This window comes from Vanessa tameamea, chromosome 12, assembly GCF_037043105.1.
Source record: "Vanessa tameamea isolate UH-Manoa-2023 chromosome 12, ilVanTame1 primary haplotype, whole genome shotgun sequence".
In the NCBI taxonomy this organism is placed as follows: domain Eukaryota; kingdom Metazoa; phylum Arthropoda; class Insecta; order Lepidoptera; family Nymphalidae; genus Vanessa; species Vanessa tameamea.
Window position 1 is genome coordinate 1,743,406 of NC_087320.1, and position 24,605 is coordinate 1,768,010.

General features: G+C 32.6%; 1 protein-coding gene across 1 annotated transcript; it reads left to right on the forward strand.

Annotated features, from left to right (window-relative positions):
• The first annotated feature begins 654 nt into the window (after positions 1–654).
• Positions 655–16,122, forward strand: LOC113402448 (uncharacterized). The gene is made up of 6 exons (XM_026642706.2): positions 655–1,038; positions 12,730–12,952; positions 13,767–13,939; positions 14,581–14,707; positions 15,059–15,178; positions 15,873–16,122. The coding sequence occupies exons 1-6, from the start codon at positions 742–744 to the stop codon at positions 15,956–15,958; spliced, it is 1,026 nt and encodes a 341-aa protein (XP_026498491.1). The 5' UTR covers positions 655–741; the 3' UTR covers positions 15,959–16,122.
• Positions 16,123–24,605: the final 8,483 nt, after the last annotated feature.

Here is a 24,605-nt window from a genome sequence, read left to right on the forward strand (position 1 = left end):
GAATCTTTAAAAATTGTAACTTCTTACTCTACCAGTTTCTTATACATCGATGTAATCCTTAACATCGAAATACACATATAGATGTATTTTTCTCCTTTGTTTATCAACGATTTTCTTTTCGTTTCTGGGCCAACATGTGTCTATCTTGCGACACATAAGATACACTAAGATTACGACTTGACAAAGCTAGTACATCCTTCTTGGGGTAGGATATTCACATTTGCCTAGAGTTATATTTTAAACTTATGTGTTTTTTAAATATGGCATAGGTATTATTCTTTACAGGATAACATATAATTTTTTTTTGATTGAAAAATAATTTCTTGCATATAAAGTTAACCTTGTATAATGACTTGATTAAAAAATGCTTGTAGCCTGCTTGAATAAAGTATATTTTAAGTTGTAGTAAGTAAATTTATATATTTTTTTCGTAAGGAGTAAAAATATTTTATTATTATATTTATATTTCTGAATAAATCTGCTTCCGGCATTAAAAATCACACACTCAAGTCGTTGTTTAACAAAAAATCTGTATATATACCCGAAAATTTCAAAAGTTTAAGTAATACGTATTATTTAATGTGCGATCGTCCACAGATGCTAATTTTAATAAGTCATTCGATATCGAAATATCGAAACGGAAGGTCTATGTTATTTTGAACCATCTGTATGTATCACATGAAAAGTTAAGCTGATAACGCCACTTAACATTTAGTCGACGGCGAGTCACCCGACCGACACATGGCGTCTAAAGATTTCCCGGTGAAATTCGCCGGTGAAACTTACGACTTAAATAAATTTCTGAAAGACCACCCTGGCGGTGTTAATACACTGGAAAGGTATAGAGGGAGGTCCATAGCTGGCGTTATGAAGACATACGGCCACAGTGATAGTGCGTATCATATGTTGAGTGATTTTAAAGTGAAAAGTGCTGGCGATCGTAACTTGACAGGTGGTGTGAGTGAAAATGGAAGGATTATTACAAAGCCTGAAGCCGAGTGCGATGTTGATGAGATTGCCTTTTTAGAGGAATTAGAGGTAAGCAGCTGTGTGAAAAAAAAAATTATAATACTTTGAAAAAAAAATTCTAGTGAATTATTTTAACAACTAATTATTTAATTTATTTTGGCTTTATTTATGGCGTTACATTAAATAATAAATAATTATTTACAATGAAACTTTTTTATTAACTTCACCGTTGATTAGTTCACGCTAAATAGGGCTTGGCTGTTGGCTCTCGTTAATTATTTAATTAAAATCGAATTATAATAAAACTACACAATTATTAAAAAAAATTAAGTAACGGATTTAATTCATTGATCGTGAATAGGCCTTGTGTACATATTCCTAGCATTGCAGCCGCACCGGCGCCGGACTGAAGCGCTGTGCATACATACATCAAAACATAATTTCAGACGCACCGCTGCGTATAAACCGGATATGCCACATTGAATATTGAGGCAGATTTATATATTTAAATAGTTGTAGCATTATGCTTCCAAAGCAATAATTCTCTCAATAATATTAATTAATTCAAAATAAAGTATACGAAATACAGTGTTATACATTGTTAAATATCCTATTATTAATTAACAATTGATTTAATATTTTATGTTATATTTGCGATTCAACGAATGCTGCTAGCATTCTCACCACCATTCCACGCGGTCATTATTTATATAGTGACCATTTAGTTAAGGAGTTAATTTTAACAATTCTTATTTAAATAAAAAAATATATAGTCTGACATAAATTATAACTTATGCTATACAATTTTTTTTATACAACACACTAAAATTAAGACCTGAACTTGGTTAGACTCAGGTTTCCTATTTGCTCGTTTGCGAAGTAAAATTGAAATACACACGTGATCCGCACCGGTGCGGCAGTGACATATACACTGAGCCTTAATTAAAGTAATCTAACTGCTTTTGGTGTCATGTACACGAAGCCTTAATTTAACTAATATAACCGTTTCAGGTACGGAGATAAAACTCTGATAAGGAAATTCAATTATCAGATTAAATTGACAAATTAATACTTAATATTGAATTTGTAGTTATTGTGTTATTTATTGTTATTTATCTAATCAAGGTAGGTTCGATAAAATGAAAAATCCTCCAACTTCCAATTAACGACTATATTTTTATAACGATTACGTAAATACCTAAGCATATATTCATATTTATTAGTAAAGAATATAAAACCGGCTGAGAAAGAAACGTCTTAGGCCTGAGAAGAACCGGCGAAAGAAACTATTTTCTGCGTAACATGGAAAAGCTTTATTATCTTTTTGGTGTTAATGTGTCTGTTACTAACTACTAATTTACATTTTCGTTCGCTGAAGAAAGATCCACCAAGACAGGAGTGGAGTGTTCCGTAAAATTTTCCGCTCTATTTTAAAGGATCAAGTCTACTCAGCCTGCAGGTAGGACAGCCGCTGCCTTAGCTGTACCTATGTCAGGATTAGGAATATGTCAAATCAGTAAAAAGAAGTAAATTGTCTATTGGAAAATCTTATTGTCTTCGATTATTTTTTATCTTAATTTTAAAATGTTATCAGTCGATCATATAGGTACCGACACTGTATCTATTTGAACTAATTGAAATACTTTAATATACTAGTACTACTAGTTTAATGATTAAGAAAACAGCTTTATATGTAACATAAAAGCGTCAATAAGGCCATGGTTGGCAAAACAATCTGTCTCAATGGTATAGTGGCAAGCTAATATGTCTCCAAATTACTTTCTTAAAGCTCATAAAAGAGTCAATTCTGCGCCTGAACTCTTTGTAGTCTAGTCGTTCTACCCGTCCAAATAGAATGTATACTTCTTTAAGTTCCACTATAAATAAATTTTAATTTACTACATCATTACATATATTTGAATGATTAATTAATTTTTTTCCTCATAGATAGTACGATAGCCATTACCATATTATTTATACGGTTCACTTGCTTTCATTCAATTCGAGTCGCAGTGTGTAATGTAAAATATTTACTAGCTTTAACTTACGTAATTTGACTTTACGTTCAATACGTATAATTTATATACGATGGCTACGACAGTGAAGAACAGAGAAAAAAATGTTTACCAGGATAACAGCAATGTTACATTAAAAGTATAAGCTGTTACAAGCAAAAGAGGGTTAAAGATGAATAAACAACTTTGACATTGAATTGACGCCATATCATTGGTCGAGATCTAGAATAATCTATGATTCATTATGTATTCACGAAAAAAATGTGTTTTTTATGTCGGCGAAGTTGTTATCTTTGAATGGAACTTTGGAAATAAATATTTTAATAGGTGATTCGATAGGAATATGGGTTATTCCATTTACACATTTACATTTAGTTTGTGGCCTATTTATTTATTAATTTCCATTAAACAATTTTTTTTTTCAATACTATAAAAGTATAGCATAGGTAGGCGGACAGGCAAATAAGTCACCTGAGGTATATGGTCACCACCGCTCATGGACATTAGCTCAGTAAGAAATATTAAACATTCCTTACATTGCAAATTGCGCCACCAACCTTGGGCGCTAAGATATCATGTCCCTTGTGTCTGTAGTTACACTGGCTCACTCACCCTTCAAACCGGCACGCAACAATACTAAGTATTACTGTTTGGCGGTAGAATATCTGTTGAGTGGGTGGTACCTATCCATAGAAAATTATGTATTACTAACAAAAAAAATCGGATGGCTATTGACAAAATTGTTTATGAGGTTGAAGACTCGATGAAGAAGGCACATTGGCTGAATTTAGTAACGCAATTATGTAACATAAAACCTTTCTGACGCAAAAATGATTGACATAATAAACAAAAAAGTTTTAATGGGAAGTAGTTGGTAAGGAGCAGAGATTGACACCAGTTTTAGTGGATCTAAATAAAAAAGAAAACCTACATAACTCAGCCTTATAAGATTTACTCCTGCGTCACAAAAGAGGCTGAATTCCATCTGCATTTGTTTATTATAAAATAACAAGATTGTAAATGTTTTTGGTCTTTCTGTCGGACTTATGAGGCTTATAGAATAATATTCGGGGTACGACTATGTAATTTCAGTTCAGTTTAGCTTGACCTTCAATTCTTGTTTTCTTAACATGTCATAATATATTGACGAAGACGATTTGATCTTTATAGTCGAAGTTACAAAGTTGATTAAACTTTGATAACAACATAAACATTAGGCATTTCTATGTGTATTTTCTAATCTTGTATATTACTATCTTGTATATAATGTATAACAAAATGTATTAATTTTTATTATAGAAAAGTTCCTCAATGACATAATATTTTATTATAAAATCTTGTCTGCGATATTTTCAAAAATATGAAAACCCACTGGGATCGATGACTATAAATCTTTCAGAGTATCACCTACTGAAAACCTACTGGCTATTAATCAGAGGTAAGAAAGGTAATCAATAAAAAAGTGGACACGCGATGAAAAAAATACCTAATTATACTATCGATGGCAGTTTCTTTATTTGTTTTGTCTCCGTACATTTGGGTATAGTTATGTTTAGCACCGATTACGCGTTGAGAGCTTAGGTCATGGGTGATGCAGACAAATGTGCTTAATTATGAAGGTGAGCATCGCATTGACGTGTCACGAAATAAAATCGATTATTCTTTTGATAGTCAAGTAACGAAACGAAGAAATTCACTAATGACGCCGTAAATAATAAAATTCAGACTTGACCAAAGTTGGTAGTAATTACGGCTGTTCCGTGTGTGAAAGTGAGTATGTCGTAAAACCATCGGTCCTGTGCCTGCACGTGTTCTGGACGGCAGATTGCTATCACACTGGATTATCAGACTTGTTTGTACGTTTCCAAACGTAATGGCTGCTGTTCTCTTTCAATCAGATCAAACCTTTTTTAATTAAGTATGATATGACCCTTATATAAATAAACTAATTGAAGTTGAATGGCTGATTAATGGCGTAATTCTTTCTGTATACCAATATTACCGATATAAGCGTGTGAAAACGTTAAATTATATTTTTATACCATTATTGGTTTGCAAATTTTTATAAATGGTAATCTTTATAACAAGGGCTATAGAACTTATGAGTTACAGCTGATAAGGTTGGATAACGTGACAAATTTGCGGCGTAATTTGTAGTTTGCTCTGTTATATTCATTTATAAAAGCTTCAATGTATATTACTTTAATTCTAAAAATCAGAATGCATTTTATTCAAGTAGATATTTGAATTATCGTTTCATACAAGTATAAATTAATAAAAAACCTTATTTAATTGTTGGTGTGATTCAAAGGTTTAATTTGTTTAATAAATTGTAAACAATTTTTAGGCTGACTCATAATTTTGTTATCAGATAATTGCTGATGGATATATTTACTCAATATATTGTAATTATTAATAATATTAAATTTAAATAAAAGCAAAATTTTATTTTTTTTTTAGTTTTCGTAATAGATTTAAGCCATTTTATAGATTAAATTCTTCGCCAGGTTATTGGTATTAAAAAAGAAACAACATAATTACGTTGGTTATCCTTTGTTTTTAAATATTTACAATTGTCAAAATCAAACTACTTTACGTACTTTTTTCAAGAAGCTATAAACTTTTGAATCGTAATTTTGCAATATTAATTTTAATATCAAGCTACTACTGGTTCGGAATATAGATTCTACCAAGAAATTCCGGGAACACCTCAGTGAAAGATAACTTTTTCAATTAAAATCTATTTACATGTAATAGTCATGTACAATTATTTACGAAGCCTGTATGCTAAACTTTTCTACTATTTATTAGAAGTACTAAATCTTGCCGAGCGTACAAAATGTTTGTCTATGCACAAATAAATAATTTTGGCTTTAGAAAATCGTCAAACAATATCCGAAGGCGTGCGATTATAAAAGGTATATTTATAGAATAATTTCTTTGAAATATTTGTTGGCAGTTAGACCGTGCAAGTGTTATTAAGACAGTTTAATTACAAGTTTACAGGCACAAGGGACTTAACATAATTAAAACTAAGGTCGGCGGCCATAGATATCTATAGAACTAGATATGGCCAGCACATACTTCACTTGTCTTAAAAAATTGCAATGCAGTGCAATAATTCGTAAGTTTTATGTCCGTCCTTGATCAGCCATAGAAATTATGCATCGTATCGCTGTAGTTACCTGAAAGTTCTAGTTGATTTCTTGTCAATTCTACTATATTTATTATATAGACAATGATCCCGCCTGATTAATTGTCCATTAAGTAATTTAAGTAATTATAATGAAAGTTATACATTTTGTGATACCGAGGATTGTACGTTGGCGGTTGGAATGCGTGAACCTTTAACGAAGTCGTCAGATTCGGGAGTGTGTCGGCTTAGTTTTATGATTAGCATTGGAGGATTAAAAAAAAATCAGCTATATGCTAATGACCAACCCACATTGGAGTAACTTGGTCGAATAAGCTCCTTCTCAAAAGGGACCTCCCTCAGCCCAGCTGTAGGTCATTTACAGTCTGACACATAAAATACACGAAAAAAACTAGACCGACGTTTATAAAATATTTAGGTTTAATCAATAAATTAATCGCTAGCGCCAAAGCAAGGCTAATCTGAATTATATAGTGACGACTTGTGATCGTTGAGTCTAAAATACCTACTCGTAAAAAGCAATATTGAACGTCGCTTTCAAGTTACAATTGTTTAATTCTTTGTCGAATAGAAATTGAAGTGTGTTTTGAAATGTTCGACTTGACGAATGAATGAGCTTTTGAAGGTTTACACTTTACACTCATTTAAATGATGTAATAGTTTCGTTATTAATAATTATTTTAAGTAGTCCTGAGGATTTGAATTTTACGTATCAACTGGAGCGTGATTAAAGCAATATTATAACTAAAGTAATTGTAAAATACAATTTATTATTCAGTTATATTGATCTGTTTAAAAATGATATCTTTTTTATGTAGTAAGTAGGTAAATGGACCGTCTAATGGTCACAACTGCCTGTAGACACTTTTGCTGTAAGAAATAAAAAACATTCCTTTCCAGCTTGGGAGTTAAGATATTATGTCCCTTATGCCTATAGTCACACTGGCTGACTCATCCTTCAAACACAATAATACTAAGTATTGCTGTTTGACGGTAGAATATTGGATGGTAAAGTATTGAAATGTGACATAAATTGTATCTTAGACAAAATATAATATTTTTGTGATATTATTCTTTGCGAAAAAGTTCGTACAAATACATTGCAATAGTGGAATTATCGATTCGGCGTCAACCACTGTCCTATCGACTATCGATATAGTCATAAAACTTGTTTCAAAAACGAAGAATAAAAATACTGTGCTATAGATACTAAAATACCGTTATATTATCTATAGGATAAGAAATATTAACACCATGATAAATTCGGTACAATAATCTATACTTATCTTGATATTGCATAAAGTTGAAGAGTTGATTTTAAGCGCGTTAGTATTCCTGAGTCTACGAGTCCGATTTCTGATAATCTTTTTGTACTAATGTTGCTCATTTATTGAGATGTAAACAATATATTTTAGAGAACTATCTATATATATATATATTATAAAAGCGAAGGTAAATCTGTGTGTTTGTTGCTCTTTCACGGAAAACCACTAAAACAAAAAGTCATTAAACATTATAAAAAACCTTTTCCAAGAGTAATATCCTGTATGCCAACTTTCAAAGTGACCAGTCAAACAGTATTGAATATATTAATGTCAAATAGATATCTATTTTTATCTATGCTAATATTATAAATGCGAAAGTAACTCGGCCTGTCTGTATGTCTGGCTGGGTGTTGCTCTTTCAAGGCCAAAACATTGAACCGAATTCGATGAAATTTGATACGAAGTAACCTTGAACTCCAAGGAAAAACATAGGCTACTTTTGATGCCTAGCACCTGAAGACCAATTCCTCAAAAATAAGCTTACCCGCGGGCGACAACTAGTAAACTATATTATTGCTCTACAACTCACGTGGGCAGCAGCAACGTTTAACGGGAGGGATACTAGGCGAATTGATAAGCTCGTATTGATAAAAAAAATGAGAAGTGTCGTGGAGCACCCGGTTGGTACGAAGTTGATTCGTTATATATTATGTATTAAGAAACAGACACAATGAAATATATTAATGTTTGTAACGCAATGTTTCAGAATTATTAAATGATACGAAATAAAATGGTGTTAAAATCCTGTGTAAATTGAATATAACATTTATTTATTTATATATGAATTATTAACATTAAATCCTTAATTATATACAAATAAAAATTGAAAAACAGTTATTATTGAAATAGCAGAACTACGAGCGTGCCTAACAGAGAGCAAGGGAGGAACTTTTGATGGGCCTGAACAGGGACCCGTGGGGTCACCCCTATCGTGGTTTGCGAGGGAAGCTCCGCACACAGGGCGCTCCTGTTACGGAAACGCTACCTCCAGATTCCCTCCTGCGGCTGGTTGGGGAACTATTTTCTCACCCAGGTGAGCACGCTCCACCAAATATGGCCCCTCGCTTCGTGACGGTTGACAATGTGGCTCCACCACATATCACGAACAAGAGATGGAGAAGGCCCTGGATCGATTGAGGGCCAGAACCACAGCGCCGGGTCCAGACGGTGTTCCAGGACGTGTTCTGCGTGACGCTCTGAAACACCTAGGAGGGAGGCTTCGGGAACTTTTTGGCGAGTGTCTTTCCAATGGACAGTTCCCGAAGCTATGGAAAGAGGGAAAGTTGGTCCTGTTGCCGAAGGAGGGGCGTCCACAAGACTCTTCTTCGGCATACAGGCCGATTGTGCTGCTGAATGAGACGGGCAAACTTTTCGAAAAGATTCTCGCTGCCCGTCTTGTTAAGCACCTCGAGGAGGTGGGACCGGGGCTCTCAGAAACCCAGTACGAGTTCAGGGCGGGTCGCTCAACCATTGACACCCTGAACACCCTGAAGACCCGAACCATGGAGGCGGTGGCTCGAGGGCCTGGCGGTATCACTGGACGTGGCGAACGCCTTCAATAGTCTTCCTTTCGAGACAATAGTGGCTGCACTTCGATATCACGAGGTGCCTTCCTATCTCAGAAGGCTGTTGAGGGAATACCTCTAGGATCGGGTTGTTCTTTGGGAGGGGGGAGATGGGCGACTTGTTCGGCGTCGAGTGGGCTATGGCGTTCCGACAGGCCTGGCGACAGTGGAGGCTATCCGTCCCTACTTGAGTCGCTGGGTGGAACGAAGACACGGCACACTCTCATTCAGGCTGACGCAGGTGCCTACCGGGCACGGCTGCTTCGGTAGGTATCTGCACCGGATAACGAAGCGAGAGATGACACCCTCCTGTCACGAGTGCGGCGCGCCTTCGGACACGGCCCGCCACACCCTGATTGAGTGTTCCGCATGGGGGCCTCAGCGCCATTTCCTGACGGCCATTGTACGCGGAGACCTTTCGCTGCCGAGCATGATAAGCGCTATGATCGACAGCGAGAGATGCTGGAAGGAAATGGTCTTGTTCTGTGAAAACGTGATGACACAGAAGGAGGCCGCGGAGCGGGAGCGTGAGAACAGTACTGCCAACCCGCTTCGCCGAAGAAGACCGGGGAGAAGGCGTCTTCGTTATGGACACCTTCTCCTCCCGCCATAAGGCTCGCCGGGGATAGGGGGTCTCTGTACCCCGAGGACCCCCTAGGAATTGGAGAGTTGGGCCTACCGTCAAGACGTCACGGTAGTATGCGCAAGCGATCCCGTGACGTCTCCCAAAAAGCGGAGTGAGTACCGTTGGTTTTTTAGTGGGTATTCCGGCGCCTTCAGCGCCGGCGAGTCCCACATACCCCCCCACAGCATGTGGGGGAAACGCGTTATGCGTTTTGCCAGCGTAAAAAAAAAAAAAAGGGTTAGTAACTCTTTTTTGGGGCAATGTATACGTTTTTACAACAGGATCCCAGAAAACGCAAATACACGCAAAATACATGCAAAATGGAAAAAAAAAAATATCCCTGAATTTCTTTCACCGGTTCTTCTCAGGTCCGAGGTGTTAAATTCTGAACCGGTGGTAGATTTTTGACTATCAATAAGCAAGTGTAAACACTTCTATATTGAATAAAGATTTTTGACTTTGACTTTGACCACTATAAATACTCGATGCCAAGGGCAAACTCATTTATTTGTTTCCGGAATTTCGAAAAAAAGGTGTGAGAAAAATTATATCAGTGTTTGCTAGTGCCGGAGAAAAGTAAGTACCTACCTTTTTTTTGTTATACTACTTAAGTATTTTGTTTACATGTACTAGTCGGTTGTTCACAACTGCTTGTATAGATAGGTAACTTAGAGATATTTTAATTGTCCTCTTTCGATTTGAAGACAAACACAGCACGTTATATTCAATTGTTTTTTCATGAGAGAAGCACTATCTCTCTAAAAAGGCCGAATAAGCAATATTGCAGAGCAATTAATTTTGTAATGTTTCTTGCAAATAACTACTAATTTTATAAAACAGTAATTTCACAATCATTTTAAATTGGTTTTGAAGTAACTATTTTATCAAAACTATTCCTTTTCGGAAAGAGCGAGCGGTGCGCGGGCGACGGGAAAAGAGGGGGCTTGATCTTCGATGCCAGTTTGTCACGTTTTAACAATGAAGCCGAGACAAAAAATACGCAAATATACGGAGCGCGTGAACTCATTGATTTGATGAAATGTTAGTTATCGTTTTTATGGACAATTTTGGGATTTCGACTTTTATTTTTTCCTACACAAATATGATCAGTATTCGATACTGGGTACACCAATTTTTATTTGTACTATTAAAAATTAGGGGTAAATTTGGTACTTTTAAATTGATACCGTTTTACAAAACGTCTGTATTTGTCTTAGCGGTTTATTAGTTGGTCCCTTTACAAGCCGTAATTCTATTTCCGCGTGCTGACAAAGATTGCGGTGTGATACCTTTATTCAGAAAAAAAACTTGGTTACTAAAACATTTTTTTTACAGGTAAGGTATCTGACACGAAACATGGCTACAACAAAGAAAAAATGTCGACAATATAGTGTCGATTATTTGAAATATGGTTTTGTTCCATCAGAGGCAGACAAACAATTGCCCATGTGCCTATTATGCAACAAAGTTTTGAGCAATGAGTCTATGAAACCATCAAAGCTCGAAGATCATCTAAAAAGGTGTCATACTGATAAAATAGGTAAAGATTTAAAAACTTTTTTGCACAAATCTGCATTTGACGTACTAAAAAGTATTCCATTAAGTAACAAATACTGTACAAAGACGCATTGATGAATTGAGATCTGATATCGAAAGTTTTTTGTGCAATAATCTTCAAAAAACTTATTTTTCTATACAACTGGACGAGTCAACGTTACCCGGTAATGAAGCATTATTATTGGCATATGTCCGATTTATTATGGAGGAAGAAATTCACGAAGAATTGCTATTTGCCAGAACTTTGGAGACTGACACTAAAGGCGAATCAATATTTAATGTTCTGAGTAATTTTTTTAAGGAAAAATCGATTTCATTTACAAACATTATTTCAGTGGCAACAGACGGAGCTCCTGCAATGGTCAGGCGATATCGTGGGTTTATAAGTCATCTCAAAAGAATTATACCAGGACTTACAGCTATTCATTGCGTAATCCATCGACAACATCCTGTGGCAAAACATTTAAGTGACAGGTTGAACCAATCTCTTCATTTTGTAATAAAAGCTGTCAACAAAATCAGAAGCAATGCATTGAATACGCGTTTATTTGCTCAATTGTGCGACGAAAATGATGAAGACTTTCAACGACTGCTCTTACATACTGAAGTACGCTGGTTGTCGAAAGATGCATGCTTAACGAGATTTTACTTACTCTGTTTTCGATTCCGTATTAGAGTTCCTAGAAAGTAGAGATCCAGATTTAAAAGAAAACTTGATCAAATTTAAAGCAAACATTGCGTATTTGACAGATTTGTTTAAAAAAATTAATGATATTATATAATAAAAAAATTAATAATTTCGGCTTTTCTTGGGAAATTGAAATTTATGAAGCAAAACATTAGTCGGCGCGAATTCTCTCAATTTCCAAACTTGTCGCAGGTACAATGTATTGAGGAGGATATCCATACCTACAGTCAACATTTAAGTGCCCTGCATGATGACTTCAAAACCAGGTTTGAAGATATGCTGACGATGGATATACCACCATGGATCATAAATCTATTTGATGAAACGGAAGTGGCGAATGTTGTATTACAAGAGGAGCTGCTCGAGCTAAGCACCAATGAGGAGCTGAAGGTGAAATTTAGAAAAGGCTACCAAACATTTTGGCTTGCAAGCAGAAATACCCAAAAAATATCCTGGACTGTGGGAAATCGCAAGGAAATTTTTATTTTTTGGCGACTTCAAGAATGTGGTCGAAATGTAGCAGCATTTATGTAGGGGGTCCACCGAAACCAGTAAAATTTTGAAAGTGGTCCACGAGAAAAATAAGTTTGGGAACTACTGATCTAAATCGTCGATTCTAAATCGCCTGCCTGCATAAGATTTATTGGATTAAGTAATAATACACGCTAAGGAAGAGATCGCTCATTAGCAATAGAGTCGCCATTTGTAAACATCATATAGTGTTTTATTTGTTTGCTGAAAACGTATTGTCTCGGTGTGCAATAAAGTATTATTGTTGTAATACGAATAGTATAAAGTTTGCGTGAATGATTTGTTCCTAATCTTTTGCAGAGTAGACTTGATTGGTCGAAGCCTATTCTGTCCCAGTTACACAAGATAGCGCCTCATTACCAGAAATGGGTAAACAGCGCCGTTTATAGAAAATGCCGGCTGTTCTCGAACCCCATGTTGGAGTATATGACGTTCACACCATGGTACGTCGTGCCTATTTTCTGGATACCAATAATCTTATACTTGGGATTATCACAGTACTTTGACTATGTTCAATGTGAAGGTTAGTATTAAGTATGTAAGATGAGAAATTAATAGACTCAGAAGATAACGAGAAGATATTAACGTTAGAAATTAATCGTATATATATGTTAACCTACACAAAATTTCCTTATATTCCCCTCCAAAAAATCGATTCGAAAGAATAAAAATAAATATTATAACTAAGATATTTGTCACAAAATGTATTTATTCACATTCGAATATTAAGCACTACGATTTTAAAAGAACCATCGGCTTAATTTTGAAAAATAGATTTTTAAATATACGGTATGCAAAAATAGCGATGCAAGGCCTCTTTCTCCTACTAAATGACCGTTGGATGATACGTAGTGATTAACGGGCATGTGACACTACCATAAATACAAAGAATAGGGTAATGAGATTTCAATGAGGTATGTTTATCGGAACGCCCAATTGAGCGAGGTGAACGACGTATATCCGCCTCTTAAGACAAAATTATTTACGTTTTTAACGGAGATTTATTTGAATTAAAAAAGAATTGCCGATTGCATTACTTTTTCTAATGAAATTTATAATTAAAAAATATCCGAATAAAAAAGTTCTTCAAGTGATGATTCAGTTGTCAGAATGATTCATGACAGTTATCGCTGTAACAGATAATGAAATGAACGATAAGGACAGAAATTTAGTTAGTAATGAATAAGTATCGAATAAAATGATTCCGCGTTCATTTTATCAATGATAAATATATTATTGTAATGACTAATACAAAGCATTTATAAGTTTATTAAATTTTCAAAGAATAATATATAGTAATACTGTTTCACGATATGTTAAATAATCTTATCTTTCAGATTGTGAAGACCGTCATGTGACAAATATTCAATTTATATGGCACTTAGTTTTTGGTTTCATCTTTTGGACATTTTTGGAGTATTCTCTCCACAGATGGGTGTTCCACTATGACCCTGGCTCATCAATTCGGATGATTCAAATGCATTTTCTTATCCACGGGATGCATCATAAGGTATACAAAGATACAAGCTGGGGATAATTCTACTAATGACTTGTCACTTTAGCGTAAATCGCAATCGAATCGATACAAAATCGTTTCCCATTTTCCTACAACGTTGCGGTTCGTTTAAAGTTGAATCGGCAACGTATAGTAACTGTCAAACATTAGTACAAATACTGTCTTAGTTCTTTTTAATGCCTGATTTCAAATTATTTTATTGGGATTAATATATTGTTAAAATATTTTTAAGGACTGGCTTTTTAATAGCATATGTTGGCATTTCTTTACTAGTTTTCGATGAATAATGTTCATAATTAGTAAACATTAATGGTTTTTTTTATTATAATTTCGAGTTTGGTAGTTAAGGAAAATATCGTGGGGAAACCTGCATGTTGTGGATGAGAATCTGCTTCATATGTATTTGGTGAAGTTTAGAGGAATAATCTCTAAACCTTCTCCTTGAATGGAGAGTATCCAGTAATGGGACATTTACTTGCATCTTCGAAACTATACGTAGAATTGGCTTAAAAATTAGCATAGTTACTCCTTCATGACGTAGGCGCTACCTAATAAAAGATTTTTGCAAATTTTAACTTTAGGGGGAAATTGGAAGGGTAATATTGCATGTATTGTAATATGTTTTTTCATTACAGGTTCCATTTGATGGATTGAGACAAGTATTTCCACCAATACCTGCCCTTGTGATTGTCATCACACTTGTGACTCTCATTTGGCCCATATTCACTTATCCTCTTATTAAAGCAGTTGGGTCTCTCACGGGTAAGCAATTTATTTCAAGAATCGTTTCTGATTATGATGACGCCACTTGCTCGTTAACCTCGTTTGCCTAGTGTATACGGATTATATGTGCCACAGATTACAATACAGGCAAGTGACGTCACCGATTCCACTGCAGCGCCATATTGTCAAAGTAGCGTTTTCGCGCGCTATTTAAATATGGAATTTTTAATTTGATATTTTTTTATATGTACTAGAATTAAAAAAAAACAATTTTTACTGGGTTCCTTGACCTCTACTAAATAATATAAAATGGATTTTAAATACCAGTCAAATAGCCTATTGTAGTTTAATGGTTACTACCGCTATTTTAAACAAGCAAAATTTTAACAGGTTATCTTATATATGACATGATACACTACTACGTGCACCACGGCTCTCCGAGCGATGGAACTTATTTCTACGCAATGAAACGGTACCACTCCAACCATCACTTCCTAAATCATGACAAAGGTAATGAAGCATTTTGTAAAAGCTTTATTTAATACATAAATTAATACGAATAAAATTAAATGTACTACATTTTTATATTATTAACATCGTCAGTTTATGTAATATAGTCTTGCTTACGGATAGTAATACCTAAAACGAGGCGTAATTCATAAGGTACAGCCTACAAGCTCGTAGGGTAAATGTATGAACAGAAAAATTAATAGTTAATTAAATAAAAAATGTAAACGACGATAGTCCTATGCTATAAGCAAAAACAATTGTTTCAGCAACTCTGGGTTAAAATTCAGTTGCAAATTTAGACCCAATAACAACAAATCAAAATAATAACTTGTAATTACTAACACCGAATAAAAATATAATCAAATCTTGTTACTTTAAGTGTTTAAAATAATATCAATGATACAAAATATTTTTATAAATAGTGTTTTTGAAAATTTTACCTTTATATTTTATATTTTAGGTACCTTTTTATTTAATATTCACTTACCTCTCAAACCTTAATACTTGTTGGGACAATATCTGATTTATGAGTAACCTACCCAGACGAGCTTGCAACTTCACCTAAAATTATAGAAATACAAGAATATAGTTTAAGTTTTAAGTAGCCTTTTCATTACTATCAAAATTATCAATGGAAACAAATAAGCGTTTCATTTGTTTTTGTTGTAGAATATTAAAACAATTTTTTTTTCAGCGTTCGGCATCAGCAGCAAATTATGGGATCATGTCTTCAAGACTATTGTACAAGTTAAGAAATTGAATTTCGCTTTACGCTGGTAACTTACATTAGTGGTATTAAAGGCATGGTGGGTATTTCCTAAGCGATTTACTATAAGAGAACAGTCTTAATTTAAATCAGTTTGTAGTGTCTCAACACGAAATAGCTTGAAAATAATTGTGTCTATAAAACTTATAAACAGTGTACAGCGACTTACACGATATTCCGTCTCTTCTTCTTTTAAATGTGAAATTATCAATGACAGAAAGTGTTTTAATCGATTTTAAATATTCACTCTTACAATCACACTGGGCGCCAATTCTACTAAAAAAATTGTCACATTATTGCAGTCGAATCGAAACGTATACGTTGCCGTTCAGCCGTTTTGCTATTCCACTAACAAAATCTAGTTCCGAAATATGTATAATCGGGAACGTTTCGAAACTCATATAAATAAGTAGAATTGCTCTTCTGTAACGATTTATTTACTTACTGTTATTATTAGCTCAGGTTTATTTCTGTAAGGAATAGTCGGATCGGATAGAATCGGGAACGTATTATAACCGTTGTAATTTAGTAGAATTGACCCCCCGTTCGATACGCTGTGTAGTGTATAAGTAAGGCCGTGCAACAATCTCGTGTATAACACCGCCCTACTGATATATATTTTTCGTTCGTTATAATTGTATCCATGCAAACATGTCCGTGCCATTGGGGTATCTTATCTTTAATTTGTAATTGTTATTTTAGTTTGCCTGCAAGTTTATATTATTTTATTATTATGGTTCCATATATGTGTGCAATATAAATATGAATCTGCAATAGAAATTACTTGACTCGGAATTCGATGGGATTCTGAATTCCTTAAACTCTCTGGATGTTATTTGGCTTTTGGAGTACATTATTTACTTTAAAAGTGATTATCAGCATTAAAAAATATTATTCTTAGTGATTATATTTTATAAGGAATTTATGAATTCATTTAAATATTCGTATTATTAAAACTGTGTCGAATCAAACTTTAATAGGTAATAAGTAGGTATAAATTTATGAACAAAATTAAGGGACCAAGATATTTTCCTTTCAATTAATGAATAAATAAAAATATATCAAATACCCGTTTAGGTTTTAAACAATATTATCGATAAATACATCGTGCTACGGTAATTCGTTGTATTTAAACGTGTAACCAAATTTAAGAAATAAACACTAGACGGTTTTTATTTTTACGTTTGTTATGTAAATATACCTACGTGTGGGTTATCCGTTCGTTCTGAATTGAATGAATTGATGTCGGTTAGAAAAGCAAAGTTTATAAAAGTAAAAAGTATTTGTGTGTGATTATTAGTTATGTAACTGATTCTGAACTTTGTTTACGATTATGGCTATACATTTAAAATTTATTGGGCAGAGCATATCACCAATATAGAAATAACACAATTACTTTATAATGTTGAAGGTAATATAATGACATTACAGTCTTAAATGTAAGCATTTATTGACAAACAACAGGTTGTGCAAATAAAATGTTTTTAAAACGTTCCATTTTCAAAATACTATTATAGTTCTTAACAATATGACATACAATAACTCTGAATAATTGAATAACTTAGCGAAATCCCTACCCTACCCTAGAGTGAATTCCGTTCGTATGTAATATTTATTGCACATATATAACTGTATAGCTACAGCTATATCCAGCTATGACAGCGTGTATTATCTCGCGGTACTACGAATTGGCGGTACACATTACGGTTCCATAGCGACGTTACACAAATAAGGCATGTAAAAATTCAAGGCTTATCCGGATGTGAAATAATTATCTTCAGTAACTTTCCTCGAGTTCTAATCACTCGGTCATTTCGACTGATTTAAGTGTATTATTAAGCTGTAACAAATTAGAAGGACGTTGTAGTAATAAAGAAACAACGGCTATTTATCCTTATTATTTCTAACGATCTTTGTAATTGATGCAATGAGTTTGCATTATTTTTATTATACACAGGCAGATTGGAAACACTGCGGCTATTTTGTAACGGTACACTCGAAACACACCGCCTTAGGGCTGCGACACATAAACATGTTACAACCGACGTCGTGACGTTGTGACATCGCGTAACGTTGCGACGTCGTGTTTTGGAAATCACGTCACGACACCGTAACATGTGACGTTAGACGGTACGATTTCGTTCAAACTATGCCGCAGTTATTTAGAATAATATATCAAAACTCGAATGAAAATTGTAAGTCGACCTCGACGTTGTCGTTACGGGGCGTGTCACGTCACGACATCGTAACGTGTTTATGTACTGTAACTAACAATGTCGTGAAATATCAGATACTGATATACGACATTGAACATTATATTTATAAAATTAAAATGATATACGTATTAAAATAGCTTATCACCGTAAGTCGGTTTTGAACATTTCACGAGTGAGTTCTTTTAGAATAGAATGACTGATTTACTGTGACACAGTTTTACTTATCATTGTGATAGTTTAAAGTATTATCTGTTTACGTAGCACCTTATAATATAAATGAAAATGGGTCAGTTGCTAGTAAGTAAGCAATATCCATAATTGGAATTGACCAGAACATTCCAGTTTTTAATGATATCTATTATTCCCTTCTACTGTTCTTCTTTGTAATATAATTAAGTATTTCTTAAATCAAAATCAAATGTATTTTATTTAAGTAAACTTCACAATGAAGTGTGTTTATTGAAACACTACCACCGGTTCGGAAAGCAGCGTCCAGCGAGAAGAAACGGCAAGAAACTCGCATAGTTGCTTTCAAATAAACAGATTTACAACGTTGTTATTCACAATTTGTGTTTAATCAGTCCTTCGATGGAAGTCAGGCCTAAATACAGTCGTGTTTTTTTGTATAATAAATCTTATAACTTATTCATTAAAAGAATACTTTTAATGAATAAGTGATAAGATTTATTAACTAATTTAGTCTTCATAAACTTTTTTAATCTGTTAAAGTAATCTTTTAAAGCTCCGCTAATTTCTTATTATGAATAAATTTAATTGTATATATTTATATGTATTTATATACCTGCAGGTCTGCAGTATAATAATTACATTTCATATCATTGATATTACGTCTACTTCAATAATAAAACCTTATTATGTACATAGGAACTAGGTAACATCTGGTATGCGTCGTAATGCCTTTAATTATTATTATTTTATAAACAATTATTCTGTAACACTAAATAGATTCTACATGATGGTGGTCCCAGAGACCTTCACGTAGTATCAAGCATAACATTATAATTGGTAAAAGGTTGAGAGACACGTACAAATAAATATATATATTTATATGTAGAGATATATATTTATAAGCAATACATATACCTATTTAGATTTTGTGTAGATATACAAATCTAAGTGGGTTATCTAATTTAAAACACATTGCTATATGTATTGTACAGATATATATGTTATTATTGTTCTCGTTTAGATTTAGATTAGATGTATTCAAAGGCCTCATTTTGCATTTTCTTGTATTATTTATTAATATCTAAACATATTATGGGCAGATTCGAATCAAATCAAATCAAGTTAATTCAAGTAAACTTCACAATGAAGCGTTTTTGAATCGTCGATATTAAACCACCACCGTTTCGGAAAGCAGCCTCCAGCGAGAAGAAACGGCAAGAAACTCGCATAGTTGCTCTTTTCAAATAAACACATTTACAATGCTGTTTTTTTACAACAATTAGTGTTCTGTGATGGAACCCGAGCCTGAAATCTAGGCTTTTTTTTCTAAAAAGTACTCTTTTAATGAATAATAATACTTATTTATTTAAATAATAGTCTTAATAAACTTTTTAAATTTTGTAAATGGTAAATTGGTTACATTTCTCGGTATCTTATTATTATGCGTATACCATTGCACAAAAACGTTCTCTGTACCGTATGCAAACGGAAAGTAGGGGTTACAAGTTTATTCTTATTTCTTGTATTAATAGCATGTACATCAGCTTTTATGGCTCAGCTACTCTAAGTATACTAGTTAGAAAGTAAGTAAGTTATTACTAGTATAAATAAATATATATTTATAAATCAATAAAGTACTATTATTTTTGAAAATATTAATGATATAATGCACAAACATTAGTTATATATAGGTATCTATCTATCTTAGATTTTTTTAACTAATGCTTTTATTAACTAATTTATCAGTTACTGATAAATAGAAATATCTTTAGTGATAACACCTTATGACGTGAAGAATGTATCTCGGTAGAGAAACCGAATACTTTTGTTTCTGTGGGTTTATTTATATTTAAAACATAACTGGGAAACAATAAAATAAGTTAGACTTTTTATGTCACAATGCTTTACGATTGTGGAAAGCACAATTTTAATTTAATTCTATGTCTGTTATCTAAATTTAAATACATTAGTCTTATTATAAAAATATCTAGTAATTAACAGTAAGTCTCATCACGCATTTTTTTAATCTATATTTTTTTTTACACTAAATATTAGTACTTTACTTTTTAAATTAAAACATAGATATTTTATTTGTTTTTAAATTTTATTTATGTACCATCATTCAGTTATAAACATTTATATATATATTAATTTTATTAATTAATATAATAGTTAAAATATTATAATAAAATACAAATAATTATTAATATAATGAAAAACGTATCTTGCGTTGACTCTAAACTATTCGTCAATTATAAAGTAGATATTATAAAATAAACGCTTGATTGATAAATATAGCAAAACTACATTTTGCTTATATATATATTTCTTATTATATATAGAGCGTATTTTTTTACTTTTGATAAAGACTAAAGCATTCATGCAATGATCCTGCTAACATTTAGTGCACAAGATAAGTTATAATATTTATATATTAAAATATGTACTACATTATTTGCAACTTTGTTGACTATATACACATCCTGGCTTCGCACGTGTGCAATGCTGCTACTAAATATACTACAGAATGTCTTACCTACAACTTTCACAGTTTTTCAGTCGTTAGATAATACAAAGCGCTATATCTCTGCCTTTTAAATCAGTAATATCTTCGAAAATATCCATTTAAATGACATGCTGTAAATGGACATATTGATCTATATTAAATGTATTTAAGATACTTTATTGGATAAGGATTCATGCTGTATTGCTTAAAATCGCTTCGAAAATAAGCCATTATGTCTCGTAAAAAGTAAAGGTTAAAAATGGTTGTTATGGGGTAACCCTAACAGATAGATATATGCCATATTATTTACGACATCACTTCAGAATCTTCTAAAATTATCAGTGTGTCTGTACTATATTGTGCATGTATTATACATATAAACCTTCCTCTTGAATCAATATATCTATTAAAAAAGACCACATTAAAATCCATTGTGTAATTTTAAAGATCTAAGCATACATAGGGACAGATAGCGGTAAGCAACTTTGTTTTATGCTATGTTATGATATAACATACCAATAAAAATTAGACGTTTCTTTTTACGTCAAAATACTCGATTATAAACAACGCAATCAACATAAATAGTAGTCTAAACACAATATGATAAAAATATATAATATATAAAAATACACTGATCTTATATCTATCATCTAAATATAAAGAAATGTTATAGTATAGTTACAGTATATATTCGAAATAATTGGTAATAATCGAATAAGAAATAAATGACAAATGAGTTTTCATATCGTAGGTACTGGCAGTTAGTGTGATTAGTTTAAAAAACAATTGATTAAATAATGTTCATATACAGATTAATATAAAAGGTTTTATTATTTATATTTTCTATATATTATGTATTTGCTTACACTTTCCCTTAATGTATATTATTAATAAACACCGCCACTTAGTTTGAAGATATTTTCATAGATTAGCTTAATCATTTTACTAAATCACTTTATTTATTTAAATACTATACTAACAACGTATCTTACGTTGACTCTAAACTAAATTGTCAATTAATAAATAGATAGTGTACATTAAACGCCTAAAAGATTATTATGGCAAAGATAGATATCGCTTTTGAATATAATTGCTATTAAGATAAAGTGTATAAATATATATATTTTTTAAGTGAGTACGGAGTGTATTGTAGTACCATGTTTTATATTTTAAATATTAATTTATTATATAATATTAGATAGATTATCGTATTTTATTACAATATTTAGATCGACTGTTACTTATTAATTTTATAATCAAATATATCAAAACAAGTTTAATTTAGTGTGTACCAATTCATAAAGTTTAGCATATCAATAATATTGAGGAACTGATTCAAAAATTAATTGCAAGATTTTACCATACGAATGAAATACAAGCTAATAAATGGAGGAAAGTAACAAATTAATTTGTTACATTTTTCAATGTTTTATATTTAATAAGCGAATAGTGTTGCCATATAAATTGATTGTATATATAATGTTCATTTGATGATATTCTTTACAGAAACTAAACTATATGTAACAGTATCTAAAACGGGATATTTACCATGTTTTTTATTTTTATTTGGTGGAGCTCGATATTTCGACATTATCTACGAATGTCTTGTTCACGAGACATATGAGACGAGCTCCACCAAATAAAAATAAAAAACATGGTAAATATCCCGTTTTAGATACTGTTAGTAATAAAAATAACCATGTTAATTTAAAATCTTATATAAACTATATGTAGTTTGGAAAATTTAGTGATGTTAACATCATCATAAAAATAATTATAAATGTTATAGGACACACGTATCAAAATGGCGTATCACTGTAAGTCGGTTGTCAACATTTCACGTATGAGATACGAAGTGATTTCTTACAGAATCGCTGCTACAGTACAGTAGGCGAATAATTTTAATAATAGTAATGTAACATTAGAGAGCCGAGATGGCCCAGTGGTTAGAACGCGTGCATCTTAACCGATGATTTCGGGTTCAAACCCAGGCAGGCACCACTGAATTTTCATGTGCTTAATTTGTGTTTATAATTCATCTCGTGCCCGGCGGTGAAGGAAAACATCGTGAGGAAACCTGCATGTGTCTAATTTCAACGAAATTCTGCCACATGTGTATTCCACCAACCCGCATTGGAGCAGCGTGGTGGAATATGCTCCATACCTTCTCCTCAACGGGAGAGGAGGCCTTAGCCCAGCAGTAAGAAGTTTATAGGCTGATTATGGTATGTTATGTTTATGTAATGTAACATTGTATTGTTTGTATAGTTATATAATACGCATTAATTTGTTTATTCATATTTTACAGCTATCATTATAAAGGATATTGCTTTATCCTAGTAGAGTTGTAAATCGATTTGATTACGTTTAAGAGTATACTAGTTTGATTGGTAATAAAGTGTTATTTTTGTATATATTATTTTTTATTTTTAAACCCATAATTTATTTTAATACTAAAATATTTTTTGTGCAATAAATTAATTAGTATTTTAAGAATGTTAACGTCACATGAAAAAAACTATTAGGTAGGTACTTTTATCGTAAGTCATACAAAGTATGTATTCACATTTTGCTGTGTATATATTTAAAGTCGGTCCGAGACTTGACCATAATCGATTCATCGGTGAGGTGATCCCCAACGCGCGGCGACAGAGTTTGTCTCACTCCCTGAACCCTGGATTGAGACGGGCCTGACTCAATACTTAAAAAAAACTTCAGATTGTCTTATTTTAAATGTATTAACAATATTCTATAATGTTACAAATTTTATTTGATTTAAATGTTTCTTTGTTACTTTTTGCCTTTGATCTGCTCAACCTGTCATGAATTTGCGTTCACGTTGTCAAAATTACTGACAAAAAAGTACACAGGGTACCTTGTCCCTGCCCCCCATTCCTCGAGTGAATACTAGACCTAAATAAAAACATCTCGCTTTTTACATCAAAGTATTAAATTTATAGATTTATTATTGTTAAGTAATATTTAATCAGCAAAATACTATATTCGTTTTTGGTATATATTGTATATTCTGTAATACAAATAGAATAAATTTGAACTGTGACGGCCCAGTGGTTAAAACACATGGAGCTAAACCAAAGTGTGATTGTGTTTATATTTCGTCTAGTGCTCAAGGGTGATAGACAATATTGTGAGGGAATATGTGTATTGGATAAACACCTGTGTATCTGTTAATCCCCAGTGTGATAGTAATAACTCTAAACAGAAGGGCCGGATTTAGAGGTCAGGTGGTCTAGTCTAGGGCAACAAAGCAGTGGAGGTTATCATTTTACAAATAAATTAAAGTAATTTCGTTTCTACCAGTCAGATGATCTGACCCTGCCAAACAGCAGTAGGACACATACAGGCGGTTGTTTTGTTTTAATAATAGTATATACTATATAATTATTTACATACTTCTACTTACAATATAAGTGTTAGAAATACTTATTTACACAGTTATATTATTTTGAATATTATATAATGAATAAACAGTACCTCCACAACAATATTCCATATTAAAATAAATGTAATCGATTTCAGAATGTTATTAGTATGGCTTAAAAAAATAATAGAAGATGTTTTCCCGCGTTAAACAAAAACTACTGTCACTGATTTAAGGTAAATAAGATTTTTTTGTCAATTTCGATTTTATATCCACCTCTGTATTGCAAGGTTTATAAAATTAAACAAATAATAAAAATATAAGGACAGAGGTAGAATAGGTGTAAGTATTTATTATAAGTATACAGA